Here is an 18,758-nt window from a genome sequence, read left to right as displayed (position 1 = left end):
CCAGTGGCTGCCAGGAACAGAGGAATTTACGTAAAGTACACATCAAGATCACAGGTTACGGAGGCCGCTACAATTCAGTTTAGTACAGTTTGAGTTATCAGAGTGGAAAAGCCCACTGTGAACATTAAAGGTAGCACTCTATCCCCTTGTTGCAAATTATCGAGACGGAAATAATCTGAATCATCCATCCTGGATTCCTCAGCAGCCCAAGCCCAACACAGTGCATCCTCTCAGGGGCCTGATGAGCGCTGCAGCTGGGCTGGGAACCGCGGCACGTCCATTTGATCCAAATGTTATTCCCATCACCCTGGAGGCCACTTTGAAAGAATTAATTCTTGTATCAGCAGGGCAGCTTTTAGTTGTTTTTGTCTTTCTTTTGAGTTAGATTTTAATGTTTGCACAAGCTGATAAAGGTAAGTGTGAATGCAAAGAATGTTCTCGTAGTTCATTTATTGCAAAATCATGCCACTCTCATGTTCACCTTTGGTATCTTTCTGTGTTTCTCAAAGGGTGAACCTGGTCCAAAGGGAATCAGAGGATACACTGGCAGTCCTGGCAGACCTGTGAGTTTTGTTTTTTTTCTCTCTTTTTCCCAGAAATATATATTTTTTTAAATAACAAATACAGTTGGTGTATAAAGTGAGATGCAAAAAAAAAGAAAGAATCAGAAACTTTGTTGAAACAGCTAAGAGCTCAATGAGAGACGTTTTTACAGTCTTTTTATGTGATTTTAGGGACCTTTCGGATATCGTGGTGAATTTGGAGAGAAAGGCATTCCTGGATACCCTGGGGCAAGAGTAAGAGCTAACAGCTGACTGTATTGCACTGCTCTATGAATTATAGAAGCACAAAAAAAGTAGAATCATGCCCTTTCATTGTATAAATCCTCCCTTATCTTAAGCATACTGGATATCTCTTACCATGCTCTTCTTCAGTGGTGACATGTGCTGTTTGTCTTCCTCTGTGGTCTCACCTTTCCTTTCCCTCTTCCTCCGTGGTGGATGTCATCTCTGACTTCACAAAACAGGGTCCCCCTGGTTTTAACGGGCCTCCTGGAGCTCCAGGACAACAGGTGTGCTTTTGTAAAACCGTTTCCTTGAAATATGAAAGAACTGAAAATTAAAATTATGAATATATCACAGTATATCTATAGTTCTGATCTACAGTTTTATAAATGCACAAGCATATTCAACTGCAGGTTTCCAACAATACTAAACCACAGGATCAGTTAATTCACATGTTAAACCAATTTAATTCTGGGTTAAATTAACTACAAATAATCATCCTGCAGTGGCACAGTACATTTTCAGATGCTGGTAGCAATATTACAATGTAAAATATACCAATTCATGGATGCATTGATGTATTGACAAATTATCAGTAGTTTCCTACTTTACAGTGTTAGAAAGGATTGAAACACAAATATTACAGGATGAATTGTATTATCTAGCACTTACTTACTTTTACTTACTTTTTACTGTATGGCAATGCAATGCATACAGTAAAAGTAAAATTACAATATTTCTACAAAGAAGAATAAAGTTAAAGAAAAAAACTGCAATACATATGTTCAACAATGTAGAAGTACCTTGAGACTGTACTTAAGTACCCCATCATCTGCACAATATATTAAAACTACTGTTTTTTTCTGACACAGGGATTCAGAGGTACGCCAGGTTATCCCGGGCAACCAGGATACATAGGACCCAAGGTAAAATGACTGTGTTTGCATGCACTTTAGTTTTCACTTTCAAACTACAAGTTATTTGCTACATTACATTCATGATTGAAAAGGGGCAGGGAGAAGAAGATCTAATTTTAACAGCCCCTTTCTCAAAAGTAAATCAACAAATAGTAACTTAGCAGTCAATAATTACAGAAAAATAATAGAGTAATTAACAAGAATCAAAAGCCATACACGGGGGGTCTGGGGGGGGGGTTGTTTTTGGAGGGAGCTGTTTTGTGACAACCTGGTATTACTTACATTTTTTCCAGCCATGAGAAGCTCCTCTATTTAAGTTATTGTTCTTTTAGTCTGGCTGTTTTATATATTTATTTTTTTTATCACTGTGTGAACACACAGTTATGTACGCAATTCCTGCTCAGAGTCAAACTGTATATATATATATATATATATATATATATATATATATATATGTATATGTATATGTATGTATGGATGTGTTTATACACACACACACACACACACACACACACACACACACACACACACACAGAGTCTATGGGTATTATGTGTTTTGTTGCAGTACACTCCTTTAACCAGCAGATGGCGTGCTTCTCTATTGAGTTTAACCAAGGCTGGTTTAAAATGATGAAGAAACTTTAATTTTACATATATTTTTGACTGTCAAATAAGATATTCCCATTATTCAGCGTTAAAAAGGATGCTGTTAAATAGTAATCACTGAATTTAATATTTATGTGTTGTAATAGTGTTTAAAGGAATCATTTAAATTTGTGTCTTCACTTGAACTGATGGTGTGTTTCTAATAGGGAGACCAGGGAGAACCCGGACTACCAGGACCACCTGCTTACGTTGATGGTCTGAGCACTTTAGTTCAAGGTAACAGAAAAATCCAAACTAATAATTCAAAAGATCAGTCACAGGTGAGCATGAGTTATAGTTGTATATGTGCAAGTTTCCTGTGTTGATCGTCTCTTCTCTGATTTGCTGTAGGACCATCAGGTGACCCAGGTTTCAATGGCGTGCCCGGTACCCCCGGTGACCCAGGACCTCCAGGATTACAAGGCCCACCAGGGCAACCAGGAATTGGTGGATTTGGTCCAGGTAATATACAATGACAAACATGCAACATAATACAGTATGTATCACTCCTAAGAGATGCAATGGGTTAATTTTAACCCTTTAAAAACCTGATTAAATTGGCTTAATTTCTTTCAAAAACAGGGGAAGAAGGCAAAGAGCAGCTTAAAAAGATTTAACCCAGAAGATAACTTACTCATTAAGGAATCGGATACATTTTCTATATAAAATATGGCAACCTTTTATTAACTACATGGAGAATCTCCCATCCCGCCTGATTGAAAAAACGGCCCGCATAATCTTCCATCTCCCTATTTACACCTCACCGGTGTTATACTATACCACATTGTTATATTTAATACTATCGTTTCTCTCGTTCATTTAGTTTTTCCTCTTTTTTGTATTGTGCTCCATTTTATTAGTTACATTTTTATGTGAATTTTTGCATACACATTTATTTTATTGTCTGTTAATTTATTTTTGAGTAATTGGTAATCTAATAAGTGTTTTTGTACTATCAAGTTGTGGTGTTTTTATATTTTGGGAAAAAAATAAAATAAAATAAAATACTTTTAAAAAGATGTAACCCAAAAATTAACAAGAACAAGAACTTAATTTTAAAAATTTACAAGAAAATTACCTGAAAATAAGCAAAATAAGGAAATAAAAAGAAAGTTTAAAAAAGAACCAAATAAAGAAGGAAATGACCTAAAAAAAAGTGCTAAAGAATTATAATAATTTCCTGTAACACAATTTAAAGTTTGTAATTATGGCAATTATAAATATCGTTAGAATTAAAATGATATTCCCTAATTTTTTGTCCTTTTTAAAAAAAATAATAATAATTTAAATCTACTAACTTCTTGCAGTTTGTGGAACATTTCTTACTAAGTCTTCTGCCTTTTTGCCCATGTTTTTGAAATAAATAAACCAGTTTGCTCAGGGATCAGAGCTTTAAATGCTTGTCAAAAGGCACCACAGAGCAACACAAGAAAAGTGATGTTGGTCCAGGTTTTACAGGGTTAACATTGAAATATGAATTTAATTAATTAACCAGTCGTGTGTCCTCTGTCCTCATATGCAGGTCGTCCTGCATCTCCCGGTTTTCCTGGGACCCCAGGCCCAAAGGGAGAGAAAGGAAGCCCAGGCATACCAGGCTATGGCTCCGAAGGTAGACCTGGTACCACTGGACCCCCCGGCCCCCCTGGCCCTCCTGGACCTCCTGGCCCTTCTAGTATGTTCACACAGAATAACTGACAAACTCTTCCTCCACAGTTGGCTGTCGTAACGATTGACGTGGCTAATTTGAGAGATGAGATGAAAAGTTAGAAATCCATTGCAGCCGATAAAAGGCTCTCAATAAAAATAACTGAGCATCAGTATTTTGAACAATCTTTCTCGTCTTTTTAGACGTGTTTTAAATCTTAGCTGATGTTTAATGCAGTTTTTTTGTGATAAAGCAGTTTGAGCTGGATTCCTTGTATGAAAGGAGCTAAAATGATAAAAATGTGTTGTTCTATTTATGACTAAAACTTTAGATTTGGATATAGCATCTTTAATCATTCTGTCAAGGAGCTGCGGTTGGCATAAGAAAATTGATTCTGCATTTTCACCAGCCATAAAAGCCAGTTTACGTCATAAAGCATAAGATAAGATAGTAACAGACTTTAAACCATAATGGCTGACTGATTTAACTGTCCTCCAAGGCATTTCCGTTGAACCCTGTGTCATCTATCCTGAGTGGTCCAGGCCCGAAGGCAGGTATCCTCAACGCGGCCATATTGCCATAATTGCCATGGCAATATTCAGCTCGCAGAGGTCAAATTCAAAACAACAAACGCTACTTTCCGCGGGCATTATCTAACTGCCGAAATGCTTTTGTTTAACGCTATACTCTGTGGAGGGTGCGGTGGTAAGTATAGTTGAGACAAGTGCAGGAGGCTATTCTTCAGTCTTGGATGGGAGGGTTGCTCGACTCCAAGCTGCTTTCTTCATCTTTGGCCACAAGGTGTCGCCTGCTCTGAACATAATTCACTGATTTTACATGGACTCTAATGCATGGCAGCAGTGTTGTTTGCAAACAGGGATTTTTTTTAGTTTTGTTTTGTTTTTAAATTTTATTTTCTTGGCACAAACACATTAAACGAAGGAAGACACGACAATGCAGGCATGAACTGAAAGAAAATAACCGTGATAACAATAACTGATGATAATAATTCTACACATTTATTTCTTTCAGTTTGTTTGAAACGTATTTGATATATCTCTGTGACATAATTCAAAGGTCCAGTGTGTAAGATTTACAGGGATTTTGTGGCATATAGTTTGTTTTTTAGGTGATTATACTCCCACGAACACATTCTTATTATATTACATTTCATTTTTGCCAATATATCCCCTAAATCCCAGACACTAGACCTTTAAGGTATAGTATAAACATTTTTGTAGCCTCAAAAATTCCAGTCATAATTTAAACAACTGCCTTTATGGGATACTTGTGTTACGTGATGAGAATCCCAGCTCAAAGGTTTGTTCACCAATGATTCATCATCTTCGAACCAAGACTTCGATTCTCCTTACAGTAAAAGTCCAGAATAAACTTTTGTTTACGGATGATTTTTTACTGGATACAATAATCATATAAATGAGTGTCATTAGCAGTTTCCTTTGTTTGTGTAGGTGCCAAACTGTGCTGTGCATGCTGCTTGTGGCAAGTAGCTCCTGGTCATTATAGTCAATGTAAAATCACTGAATTAGTTCAAGTACATTGCTGTTTTATATTTTAATGCGATATAAACAAGATAATGCTTTTATTTTATTTATTTATTTTTTATTTTTTAATAAGCATCTGTCATCTTGCAACAGCAGCTGAACTCCTTTCACATTACCTGCTGACCAAAGAGACTAATCCTGATTTCACACTGTGACACCAAGCTGCACGTGCACTGTGCTGGTTCAAATTATTCCTGTTACACATATTTAGGTGTGAGCAAATGCGTGTAAGTAAGTTCCTCCGCAACAAGAGATTTACAAACAAACATTTTTTACATTTACACCAGCCAGTGCACTTCGGCTTAAGTTTAAATAGAGTGAAATCTAAGAAAAAAAAAATGTGTGAAGTTACGTTGTGACTCTAATTCAACCTCTATTTGATTGAACTTTGTGTGTGTGCCTGCAGGTCCTCCTACAGGTACCAACACTGTCCCAGGAGACCCTGGGCCACCTGGCCCCAGAGGACCGCCGGGTGAAAGAGGGTTCAATGGCTTCAGAGGTACACAAACTTGAGATATATCAAGAAAACAGTCAAATTTGAGCACAATTTAATCTGTAACTTAAACATTGTTGAAGAAAATCTTACAAACAAGTGCCATTTGAAATCACATTAATAACCAAATCATATTTTAAATGCCGCTATAATCTGTGTCATTTTGCACAGTCGTGATGTACATGCGCATACAAAACATGACAAAAACTCGCGCGCGCGCGCGCGCACACACACTCTCACTCTCACTCATGCAGTTTAGTTTTAAGTATTTTAGCCATACTTCCTGCTGGAGTCCACATGTCCTGCACTTTTGTAATATATATAGTATATAATATACAATCCTGAAATAAAATAAAGAGCGATTTTGAGTGTTTATTTGCACCCGGGTTGAGAATAGTCACACTGCAGCCCATCCCTATTTGCACCCGGGTTGAGAATAGTCACACTGCAGCCCATCCCTTTAATGATAACATATTTGGACATTCCTAGGACGCCGAGGAATATAAACAAGGGTGTAAGGAGCCATATTAGCGTTGCTGGCTGTGGACACCTGAATGCTTTTAGTATCTGCCTGAAAGATTTTGTCTCGAGAACAGGCTCCATACATTTCTCCTTTAATATCTTTAACCTTCTATTTCTTTTTTCCTCATCCGTCCTTTGACCCTTGTTCCTTTTTTTTATTTATCATCTTTTTATCATTTTTCTTTAGTTTGTCCCATTTCTTCTGTCCTCCAGGGGATCCTGGTGACTGTAACTGCATAGGAGGAGGCACCTCAGGGTTGCCTGGGTTAACCGGACCCCCCGGAGCTAATGGCAGCCCCGGCTTCCCTGGCCCAAAGGGCGAGCCTGGTGATGCCGGTTTACCCGCCTTTAATGGCGTTCAGGGACCTCCTGTAAGTTGAATTTGCTGTTGTTGACACTTCTGGCTATTGCAGCTGACAAATATTATATGTTTTAAAGTTCAGTGTTTTCATTTAGCTAAATTGAAACTGCAAGTTTCATAAAAATGTATCATTTCTGTCCTACAGGGTCGTGTTGGTAATCCTGGTGCATTTGGTCGGAAGGGAGAGAAGGGGGCGCCCTACTACCCCATCTTCGGTGTCGGGGTGAAAGGGGAGCTTGGGGCAACTGGACCCAGAGGACCTACGGGAGAAACTGGAAAATCTGGCAGAGACGGACTGCCTGGTTTCCCAGGAGCACCTGGACCCCCAGTGAGTGCTCAGACAAATCGAATCCATATTAATCTAAAGGTTTTCATTGGCAGATTTTCGCAGATTCTTAAAGAAATATTTCACCAAGATAAAGAGGGCCCTCACATAAAACTCGGTCGTCCCTGCAGTTTAAAAATGCAAATACCTTTTAAATTGGTCCTACATGACCAGAGAAAACAGAGAAAGAGCTGCTTTGGCTTAAGAGGTAGAAAACCTACAACTACCAAAAGAGGCATATCCAGTTTTGTTTACCACGGTCCCTTTACACATCCTACCCACAATGTTCTGATTCAAAGCTGGTTGAAAATCAGTGAAATTCCTCTTAAGAGAAGGAATAGAGTCAAAGATTTTAAAACATCTTCTCCCTTCTTTCCTTACTTCTTATCTCAAGGGTGATGGTGGCTATGGCACAGTTGGAGAGAAAGGTTTCCCAGGGTTCCCAGGGCCTAAGGGTCGTGCCGGCAGCCCTGGCGAGCCCGGTATCGGCTATGCGGGAACACCCGGCTTTCGAGGAGAGCCTGGCGAACCTGGTATACCTGGGCTGCCAGGGCAACCAGGTTTACCCGGCCCGAGAGGTAAGTGATGACAGGAGGAACAACAGAAGAGCGACAGAATAAGCAAGACAGAAAGTGTGTGTGCATGGATGTCATGCCGTATTCTTCCCACAGGGTGACACCCCGCCCGTATATCCATTTCATCCGATCACTGTCCATCCTCCATGTACTGTAGTTACCATAGCAACCTCACCCTAACAACCTAAACCATAAGAGGACATTTTCATGGGGACAAACGGTTCCAGGTTCATCTGCTGAAGCAGTCAAACTCTCAAGGACCTGAAGGGACAACTTGGCTCCTGTTAGATTCTCTCTACCAAAGCAGCTTCCTGCCCCTCATGCCTCGGCTGCTGCAGTTAACTACATGATTAATGGTCTCCATTAATGTGCTTATACACTTCTTCTGCAGCCAATAATCTAAAATCCATAAACTGCTTCATTAGTTGACTCATTGATGCACAATAATGTGATTTTAATGCTGATTGCAAAACAGCTACTGTGCTTCTTTAGTCTCAGTGGAAGTGAGAAGATTTGATTTGGTCAATCAAAATTATGATTCACATATCATTTAATTTTCCAAATAAGTTGTATTTGGTTGTTCTGCTAAAGGATAGTACTGGTGTTTGTCTCTTTTAAGTTCTACTTCCTATGTTGACCCTGCCTACACATACAAAGATATTTATAAAAATTTATATTTTACCCCTAAAAATTAAAAGAACATAGAATATAGACCGCAAGTAGGGTAACAACTATATGACACCAGTGGCCTCCTTTAGACATCCACTCTCCACATCCTCTGTTCTTCTTCTTCTCTGAGACTAAATGACACAAAGTCCCCAGCAGCAGCTGGGCCACTCATCTTCAGTATGAATGTGTGCTCTCATACCGTGACGCTAATGCTAAACAACTGATTCATTTTGCTCTTAATATGAAGGTTATTGTCACTCACATGAGCTGAGAGAAAATGAACGGAGACAATGACAATTTACAACAAAAGTTTGACAGTTTCGTTCCATCAGTCTCCCCCTCTCTCTTCTCATTGAGTGGAATAATCTATTTTGAAGCACTTTTACGTTGAAGCAAACATTATAATATGCTTTTGCCTTAACTGAATGAGCCTTGAATTAATTGAATGAAACTGATTGCTGATATCTGTTTTACAACAAAACGATTTAATTGCTTTACTGGCGCATGCAAATGACCCTGACTGGCTTTGTATGCTGCCATTTTCTCCCTCTCTCTCCCTCTCTCTCTCTCTCTCTCTCTCTCTCTCTCTCTCTCTGCTCTCTCTACATCCATCCATCTCTCCATTTCTCTGATTCCTTGTGCATGTGTATCTGTCCAGGTGAAAACAGCTGTGAAGGGGTTAATGACGCCGGAGAGGGAACGGGTGGGTAACTAACTTTTTCATCCACCAGCCAGTGTAACGAGCCTGGGACAGCATTTATAGTTTTTTTAGTTTCAGACAGCCCAGCCACTGGTGGATTCATAAATTATCCCTTGTGTCCAACAGAAAGTATCATTAGAGACGTAATTAGATAAATAAACAGTGCTACGTAGAGTCAGCTTTACTCAGTTAGCCAGCCATTGCCACATACTGGCTTTTCATGTGTTCACAATGCGAGCAGCCTGGTGGACAGGTCACTGCTGAATGATGTCAGTATGTGCAGACAAACTCTCTTTGCTCTGCCAGTATTACTTTTGATAACGGTAAACTAAAGAGCAAAGCACTCAAAGACTGCTTTGATTCCTAAGTATTTATTAATGACATTAACTATGCCACGTCAATGTTGCTGTGAAATAATATTTCAATATTTCTGACTTTATTCTTGACGATATGACAAATCGAATGTAAATATTTTACTTCAAGAACATGCATTTGCAACAAAATAAGTACTTTAGTAAGTGGATGATATGATTTGGCACACCCCTAAATCAATACGTTTAAAGGAATAATTCACCCACAAATGGATCATTTGATTCCAATGACTTTTTGTTCAATTTGTGAAGAAAACGTTGTTTCTCTTGCAGGCTCCTGACAAGAGGGACCTGCCATATTAATGCACTTTCAGTGTTGATTAATTGTTTGCATCGTGAACACATGGTTAGCTTTGATGATAAAGAAAGAAAGATTGTTTTTTTTTGTTTTTCTGTAGATGAAGAGTTTAAATGAAATCCAGGAGTAAATCTTGACTAGTAGGGAAATGTAGTATTTTGGATTGTGAAAGCATTTGGCTCACTGTCAATCATTTGTTCATGACGGAGCCGATGGAAGCCTCTCGCTCCCTGCGTCTCAGGGATTCCACTCTGGCAGAGTCAGTCGATGATTCACAGTCGAGTTTCAGGTTTTATCCGAATATGTGATCCTTCACAGATACACCAGTTATTTTGAAACATGCCATACATGCCACACTCTCTTCTCCATCCAATCAAAGCTGCTGAAACCTGGCGCATGTTTTCAAGCCCTGCCTCTGCTAAGTGCTTTTAACCAGTGAGGGTCTGGGAGGGAGGGAATGTATAAGGAAATTATAGAACTGACCCCCAATTACAAAGTTTAACCTTTCTATTTTTTTAGTCATCATCCTCTCATTTTTTTAGCTGCCCTTCATCGTGATGAAATTTGCTACTAACGATATTCAACCCACAACAACACAAATAATAACAATTATTCTCATGATGAAATTCAGATTAACCTCAGTGGAAGTCTTACATTTGGCATGAATGGAGGCGACAGACAATCAACACTGAGGAAGACAATCACAATAATTTGTGGGCTTTCTAAAAAATTATGATGTGAGTCAAGGGAATATTGTGTGTAGTATTCTCATTATTACTACACATATACTAGGTATTTTAATAGTGTTTTGCTAGCTCAGAAAAGCTCAGAATAATGGAGTACTGGTTTAGTTATATTACTCTGTTTTCGTGTGTATTCATTGTACCTTGGCCAAATACTTTTCAAACTCTGTTATGGCTCAGCTTTGTCCTATTATAAAGTAAAAAATTTGCCTCATCTAATAGTTCAGAGAGATTGAACCATAATACCATTTATAAATGTTATTTAAGCAAAATCTGTTAGAATTTAGTAAGGGAAGTGTTAATTTACTCTTATGTGAATGGAACAAGTAGCCCATGTTTTTATTGATTTATTTTTAATGTGTCCAAATGTTGTCTGTGAGTGTTTAAAGTGTGATTGCTAACATATATGCGACTGCTACCAGGCCAAGTGCTGCCTTGCTCCATACCTGGTGAGGAAGGAAATCCCGGCGTCCCCGGTGTACCTGGACGACCAGGTATGATTTAACAGACAGTGCTTGTTTGCTTTTCCTCAGATGTTATGCCCTAACTGATTCTGGCTATTGTCTCATTTTGAAAGATATGTTATTTTGAAATGCTAAGCTAAACTAGACTTTTCTCTCTGTGCTGGAGCATATTATAATATATTAGCTTTTTTAAAAAATAATTTAGTGGAGTGGAAGTGTTGCTAAAGCAAAGTTGTGTTTGTGTTGGCTGATGGAAGAATGTAACTTTGTTAAAAAATGACAGCACAATGCTTAAGAATGCAATAATTTCACTGTAAGTCACTTGAAACATACTGTAACTATACATTAATGGAAGGATTTGATTCATGGTTATTGTTCTCTAATTGATTTTTATTTTACTAATGATAAAAATGTATTTTCTTTAGATGTGACTTTTCCCTCTCTCTGTTCAGGCCATCACCTCTCATGCTAACTGCAAAGTTCTTTTATTTGTCATAAACAAACAGGAAACGCATCACTTTCTATGTACCAGAGGATTTGTAGAGCAACAAATATATAAGCTTTTATGATTCATACTATCTATGGGGCTATCTATTTAAAAAAATAGTTTAAGTGCCATAAAAATGCAATTTAAATAACATGGATGATGCTGGTGATTGAAGTCATACCTGTGTGCACCTGTCAGGTCCTAAAGGTCAGCCCGGTCAGCCAGGAGGTCCTGGACGTCCTGGGTTTAGCGGTGCCAAAGGAGAGAGAGGAGACCCTGGTTTTGGAGGCCAGCCTGGACCACAAGGTAAACCTGCATGGTGACTATACTATGTTATCAAGGCCAATACTTAAGACTTAAAGCTATGATAATGAGTGATAACTTACCATTTTGTTTGTGCAAAACACTCTTAAATGTCACATACTTACAAGCAGTTAATATAACAGGTGGAAGCTGAGATAACAAGTGAAAGCAATTACGTATTTTTTTGCATACTTTGGTTTTTGCAGCATTATTTTCAACTTGTCAGTAAAGTGAGCCTGACCTCAATTCATGGCAGCGCTTCTAACTCACCTCTACTGTTTCCTCCCATGCAGGTTTCCCTGGTCCCAGAGGAGACCCTGGTATTCCAGGTGCTCCAGGACAGAGTTTTGACGGAGGCAGGGGGAAGGATGGTGTTCCAGGACTTCCTGGAGCCAAGGGCCAGCCTGGAGAGGTACTGGGAGCCACACCTGGTTCTCCAGGACAGAACGGTTTACCAGGAGCCACTGGAGACAAGGGCCAGCCTGGGACACCAGGAGGACCTGGATTACCTGGTGGGTCTGAGACAGAGAGATACTTGCATTGTTACATTCTTAAATCAGGTTTTGATATTACTGAGTCGACCCCATTAATATCAGTGAGGGTAATTCAGTTCAACAGCACCACAAACTATATCCTCTGAAATGATCATGCAGTGAAAGAAGTTTTTAAAACAAAAACTGAACCATGTATCCTTCATGAAGGTAGGATTTGTTGCAGGATTGTTTTAGCTAGGTGTACCTAATAAACTGGCATCTGAATCTGAGAATACTTTCACACCTAGCCTGTCTGGTTCAGTCAAAACGAAATCAGGACTCTGGTGCAGTTCATTTGTGGTGTGAAAGAAACGTAACCAACCACAGGATCTGGGGGTAGCAGATATTTGATTTTAACAAGATTTCAACATTGATAAAAAACTGATAATAAATCCATCTATTAATCATGAAATCTGTCTGCAATCTCATAATTAATCCTGATAAAGGCCAGCTCTGCCACTACAGACAGTTTTTTTAAAACTTAAAGCCTCTGGGAACCCAGATTTCCATTAAAGACTTTTGTAGATACTTAATGAGACACTCAACTTTGATATAATATTTGTCTTCTTATTATTTCAGACCACTTTTCCAGAGGCTTTAAGCTTATTAAAACATACCTGTGGTCAACAGTGGGACAAAGACTGGTCTTTCTGTCAGCAGCGTTAATGCAGGACTCACTCAGAAGCTGTTGTTTCTTCATTCTTGAGGTGGTGACGGACGTATTGGGGTTCCTGGACTGAAGGGAGAGCGCGGAGTTGACGGTATTCCTGGTAGTCCTGGTCTTCCTGGACTTCCAGGTGAGCCGATTTTTGGCATTCCTGGTCTGCCTGGACCTCCTGGCCTCAGCGGATCGCGCGGACCACCAGGTGAGGGAAAAAGATTCAGCAACCCTGTCCACGTTTCACCAGTCTTCAGTTTAATTTTGCAGAAATTTAGGAATTTTAGATCCAAATGTGTTTGTGTAAATAGAATTATTTGTAGATTTTTAGTAAAAGAAGAGAAAGTATTATTTAGTTTGACCTTGTCCTTCACTCTTCATCCCTTCACTTTTACCAGTGTCGGTTCATTCCTCCTTTTTTTCACTGTATTTCTCTCACAATCCTCCATTTACGAATCAGACACCACAGTTTTGTTCCAGTTGTTTATTTAAACTCTGCATCACCCAAAAGAATGTCTTCTTCTCCTGTTTTGTATTTCTCTTTGTCCTGTGTTTCTTCCTCCTTTCTTCCCTCCTTCCTACACACCACCATCATTATCTCCATCCATCCTCTCATCCCTCCATCCTTTTCTTGGTGTTGGGTCATTCGCTATAGGCTGCCAAGGTGAGACACTCTCTCTCCCATTCATCCATCCCCCCATCCATCCATCCATCCATCCTTTGCTTCCATCCCTCCATCCTCCTGCTCTTCATGCATTAGACCAAACGCTTTACCTGCAGTGTTTCTCAAAGTGTCTGCCTGCTCTACGTTTCTCATCTACAGCAAAAAATGTTCATCTCCAAAATTTTCTCAAGTTTGGAGTCTTGTATCACACTTAAATTAAGGTCATCTGATTAAACAAAAATGCAATTTTTATCTCAATTAATGGTCAGAACAACGAGTTAAGATGGACATTTTAGCTGTGAGAGATTCAGAAACAGGAAGTTCTCAAAAAATGTGACCACTGATGTTTTTTTATTTTTGCCAGCCGGTACTAACCCTCATACTTCAATTACATCACACAAGTGTAGTCTGCACTACATGTTATTATTGAAATAATTGATGCTTTGCTAAGTCCCGCCCCTTGAATGCAGACTGGCCAATCATAGTGTAGCATCCTCCAACAACTGTCCAACAACTTAGCCAACTCTATAGATTCTTGTGCAGTCGCTTCAGATTTATTTACTTCAGAGTTATGTTGATTTAAAGCTATACGTTGTGCCTGGGGAACCTGTAATACTGATTTGTGTTATCTGGAGAGGCTTCACGGAGATATACATTTCGTCCCCGTTCCAAATCTAAAAAGTGTGGAATTAGCTCGCTAGATACTCACATTCAATAGGCCATACCAATCTACCTAAAGTTGCATGTGTATACATACACAGGTTTAGCTGGTGCTTGAATTCCTTGAATTTAACTTTTAGAAATTTAATCCCTTGAATACCTTGAAAATCAGACTTTTCTTTTTACTTGGCTCTTGTAAAGGTACTAAAGGTATAATTGAGAGAGGAGAATGATGAGTTGTTTTATGAAACATGTTAGATAATGTTTTCAACTTTTTTGTCCTTGTCCACTTGCATGCCTGAATAATTTAACCTGTTTCTAATAATAAGTTAATTTTAGGCCCTGGTAGCTTGTGTTTGCTTCATTTATGAATTTGCAGAATTATCTTGCAGCAGATGGTTGCACAAACTCTGCTTTATTCTGAATGTGTACACATGCTACTTTTGCTTTTTAATGATTGAAACAGTATATTAAAACCTACCCTGCTTTGCTGGCACCATTAAAAGGAAAAAGAAAATTTGCCGATGTTCAACCAGCAGTGTGTTCTCTCTTCTCTCTGAAATCCCTTTTTCGTTTTTCCCAAAATGTAATACTGTTTCTTCAAAGAGTGCAGCTGGTTACAGGTCAGGCTCTTTGGTAGCTCGGACAATTTAATGCACCACCACAAAGGGGCAGGACTTAGTAAAGGGTCAACAGGTTTGAAAGCACAAATGCTGTTTAACAGTGTCGCTGCATCAATGACCATAGAGGCATTTTCTTTACTCTTAAAAAAAGACTTAGTTTCCAACTCATCTGTGTGTTGTTCCTGACTTGTGACAAGTCGGACCAATATAGCAGTTTGAATTTAGCTGCATGGATGTGTTGAAAATTTGTTCTCTTTTTAAGAAAGCAAACAGTAGAAGTAGTGTGCTATCCTGTAGGGCAAACAAACTTTAGATGGTTGAACCTCGCTAATTCAGTCTGGAATTGCACTTGGAGTTTTGTCTGTATTTGGATGAAATTGTTCAGTATAATTACAGATTTGATCTTGAAAATGATTAAACATATTGAATCTCTGCACTGTATATGAAATCAACTCATACATAATTATATGTGTTCAAAAACAAGTGCAATTGCAGCCTAACCAAGGCAATGAAACAATGTAATGTAACATTTGTGTTTACGTTGTTGCCCATTTCTTTGTCAAATTGTGAGTGTGTGTATTCAGAATAAAAGTAATTGATAAACTGCTGTGTTTATAAATAAGCTTATATATTGTGTCAGAGGTAAGTTCATTTCTAATAATAATAAAGGTAAGTTTCTATTTGTTACTCACTGCTGGCCTTCAAAATTTGTTTTTTTTTTCACTTTAAGTTGTGTACCTGAATAATTTAAGATTATGCTCACATTATTATATTTGTCAGTCATCACACCACAAGTTCGGAGAAGCAGGCTGGAGTTCGACACAGAAGCTAAGTAATGTACTGCTGTGGATGGAGGTCAGCAACAAGATGTATTTTAGCCAAATAAAAATAGTCCAAACTAAATAAATCAACATCAGTTTAAGTGTATTCTATATTGAGAGTATTTTTTACTGCTCTACCTTTTTGTCAGACGGGGAAGCTGTTTCAGTTCCCCATCCATGCGCTGGTTCAACCCGCCAGACTCTGTTGACAAAAAAAACACATTTTTAACTCACGTAACACAGGAGCTGCTGGTCTACCACTACTTTGATCAGTTAGTTAGTTTATGTTACTGTGTGACTTCACTGAATCTGATCTAATCATTTTAAAAGTCAAGACATGTTTTGTGGCTGACCCCTCCTCTGCAGTAGAATCTTAGCTTCAGTGATGTACCTCAGCCTGCTTCTCCAAACTGGAGGCGTGCTGACCAACATCTAATATACATGGATATATATGGATAAGTACCCCATTCAACTCCAAAAAAACTGTCCCTTTAAAGTTGTTTTTTATATCTAGATATATAGATTATCGCCCTTATCTCAGTTTATAATGTTTTTATGTGTCTGACTGAATCTCTCACCATCTTTATTTTGCCATCCATCATCCGTCCACCAACAGGTTTCCCCGGTCGCAAGGGAGACAGAGGCGACCCAGGTTTCCCAGGACCTGCTGGAATGAAAGGAACCCCAGGACTGCCAGGCACCCCTGGATCACCAGGGCCCAGGGGACCCCCTGGACCCCTAGGACCAGGAACTAGAGAGGGAATTCCAGGAATACCAGGAAGGAAGGGTAGGCTGGAGCTCACAGCTGATTTTTTTCCCATCTAACATCTCCTCAACTGTGCCAGCATCTTGTTGATTCTTTGTGTCTCTCCACAGGTGAGAGAGGTTTTCCAGGACTGATGGGATTCCCTGGACTCCCAGGTCGTCCTGGAAGCCCAGGGTTTCCTGGAGGAAAAGGATCATCTGGAGGAACTGGAAGAAACGGATTACCTGGTGGTCCTGGATACTCCGGACAGAAAGGTAGAGTGTCCAGAGTGGGAGTTAGGACGATAATAATGTTAATAATAATAATAATAAGAACTTTATTAATGAAGCACCTTTAAAAGCAGAGGCAAAAATGAAGCAAGAAGGGTTTCTTGCAGAGACAACATAACCATGAGAGCCAAACAATAATACCAAACTACAGCCGGACAAAATTTAAAGTAGAATTAAACAAGAGAAACAATTACAAAACAAAAAGAACAATAACCCATACCAATAAGAGTAAATATTTTTTAAAGAATATTAGGAGTAAACATAGAAATGATATGTGATGATAGTACTAATAATAGAATTAAACACCGTATCCTTCAGAAACACTGTAAGAGCTACAAAAGTACACACATATTGATAAAATTCGCTTTTACCCATGTGCCATATTAGATATATACATAAGCATAAATTACAACATTACCTCCATACACACATGAAACGACAGACAGCCGCTGTCTCTGTAACATCACTCATATACATAGCTATTTTTAGCATTTCTGCAGTTCAATTTAAGGATTTTCACTCACCGTCAAGTCTTTGAAGACAACATACCAGCAACCAAATGAGGAAACATTATATGGAAACATTAAATGACACTATTAACACTATTAATAACGTAATTGTATTCACCATCTTCCATCCTTTGTTCTCAAACATTTCTGCCCAAACATCCTGTTTCCACCTGAAGTAGGCTTCAAAATAAAGGTGCCATGAGAGCAAAAAAGGAATCGGACAACTAAAATAAAGGTTAACAGCAGATAAATTAATCTCAGGTTTTGACCTTGTTTACTTTGCCTTCTTTTAGCTTTTAAAAACCATTTACAGAACGATGTACGGTCTGTGAGTCACACAAACATCCCTGTATTTTTGCTCCTGTAGGTGAGAGAGGGTACCCCGGTCCCCCTGGCCTGCCCGCTCCTCCTTTCAGATCAGAGTTTGTGGAGAAAGGAGAACCCGGATTCCCCGGAGGCAGCGGCCTTCCTGGCTTCCCCGGACCCAGAGGTAACACTACTTCCTGTTTATATTTTGCTTTTGACAGAAGACTGTAAATGTAATACATGGTTTTATGTTCAAGGTTTAGTCTCAAATAAAGTGAAATAACCATAAAATACTACTTAAATACAGTCTTGAGTAAATGTAATTGGTTTGTCCCAGCCTTATATAATCAAATGCGTCATTTTCTGGTGAGCTGTTTAGGATTTTTCCTCTGTGTTACAGCTCTAACCCTCAGTTCTCTGTCTGCTTTCAGGTGACAAGGGTCTACCAGGTCCACCTGGTCGTCAGGGTCTGCCTGGACTTCCTGGTTTCGCTGACCAGAGTAAAGGAAAGCCGGGACAGCCTGGGTTCCCCGGGACACCAGGAGCTCCAGGCTACCCCGGACCGAAGGGAGAAGCTGGAATCATGGGATTCCCTGGCATGACTGGACCAAGGGTAAAGAAACACAGACACCTTTTATTTCTTTTTCATTTATTTTATCCTTTTAACTTATTTTTATCTATTTTATGTCCTTTTATTTGTGGTTTGATTGCTTTTCTTCTTTTTGTTGTTTTTGATCTGTTTCTTTGTATTATTTTATAGTGATATTATGCATCCTGCATCTTGCAGTATTTGTCCCCTGGTTTTAATTTTATTCTAAGTCTACCCGAGTCTCTTCTTGCTTGTGTTAAATAGGACTGTAATAAATATGTTGCAAGTTAAGCCGGTGAAACTCACGGTCTGACGGCTACTTTTAGGGTGATGATGGTGTTCCTGGTTTACCTGGCAACCCTGGAGAATTCGGTCGGCCTGGTGGCAAAGGTGAGTGTAAATACATGAACACACACACCAGAAAACACCCTTCAGCTCATCTTTTCTGCTATTACCATTCAGTCTCATATCTAGGAATAGTTTAATGCAGAA

At 39.0% G+C, this 18,758-nt stretch overlaps 1 protein-coding gene across 4 annotated transcripts in view; it reads left to right on the top strand.

The window, feature by feature from the left end:
• The window catches only part of col4a6 (collagen, type IV, alpha 6), a 135,805-nt gene that overhangs the window by 108,344 nt on the left and 8,703 nt on the right, over positions 1-18,758 (top strand). For 2 of the 4 annotated variants that reach the window (XM_088073207.1, XM_088073208.1), the window contains exons 14-35: positions 510-563; positions 735-797; positions 1,028-1,072; positions 1,658-1,711; positions 2,515-2,584; positions 2,699-2,809; positions 3,870-4,019; positions 4,492-4,542; positions 5,964-6,056; positions 6,786-6,943; positions 7,079-7,261; positions 7,653-7,836; positions 9,161-9,205; positions 11,037-11,108; positions 11,764-11,871; positions 12,162-12,380; positions 13,109-13,267; positions 16,444-16,614; positions 16,704-16,847; positions 17,739-17,861; positions 18,109-18,290; positions 18,593-18,656. In XM_088073207.1, coding sequence (XP_087929333.1) covers positions 510-563; positions 735-797; positions 1,028-1,072; positions 1,658-1,711; positions 2,515-2,584; positions 2,699-2,809; positions 3,870-4,019; positions 4,492-4,542; positions 5,964-6,056; positions 6,786-6,943; positions 7,079-7,261; positions 7,653-7,836; positions 9,161-9,205; positions 11,037-11,108; positions 11,764-11,871; positions 12,162-12,380; positions 13,109-13,267; positions 16,444-16,614; positions 16,704-16,847; positions 17,739-17,861; positions 18,109-18,290; positions 18,593-18,656 — 2,503 coding nt within the window. The remainder of the gene's footprint in view (positions 1-509; positions 564-734; positions 798-1,027; positions 1,073-1,657; positions 1,712-2,514; positions 2,585-2,698; positions 2,810-3,869; positions 4,020-4,491; positions 4,543-5,963; positions 6,057-6,785; positions 6,944-7,078; positions 7,262-7,652; positions 7,837-9,160; positions 9,206-11,036; positions 11,109-11,763; positions 11,872-12,161; positions 12,381-13,108; positions 13,268-16,443; positions 16,615-16,703; positions 16,848-17,738; positions 17,862-18,108; positions 18,291-18,592; positions 18,657-18,758) is intronic. The other 2 variants (XM_088073210.1, XM_088073209.1) reach the window with 2 other exon arrangements.

The sequence above is a fragment of the Plectropomus leopardus genome, chromosome 23 (genome assembly GCF_026936395.1).
Source record: "Plectropomus leopardus strain MGB_pleo_1.0 chromosome 23, ASM2693639v1, whole genome shotgun sequence".
Classification (NCBI taxonomy): Eukaryota; Metazoa; Chordata; class Actinopteri; order Perciformes; family Serranidae; genus Plectropomus; species Plectropomus leopardus.
This window is presented reverse-complemented; position numbering and strand designations above follow the sequence as displayed.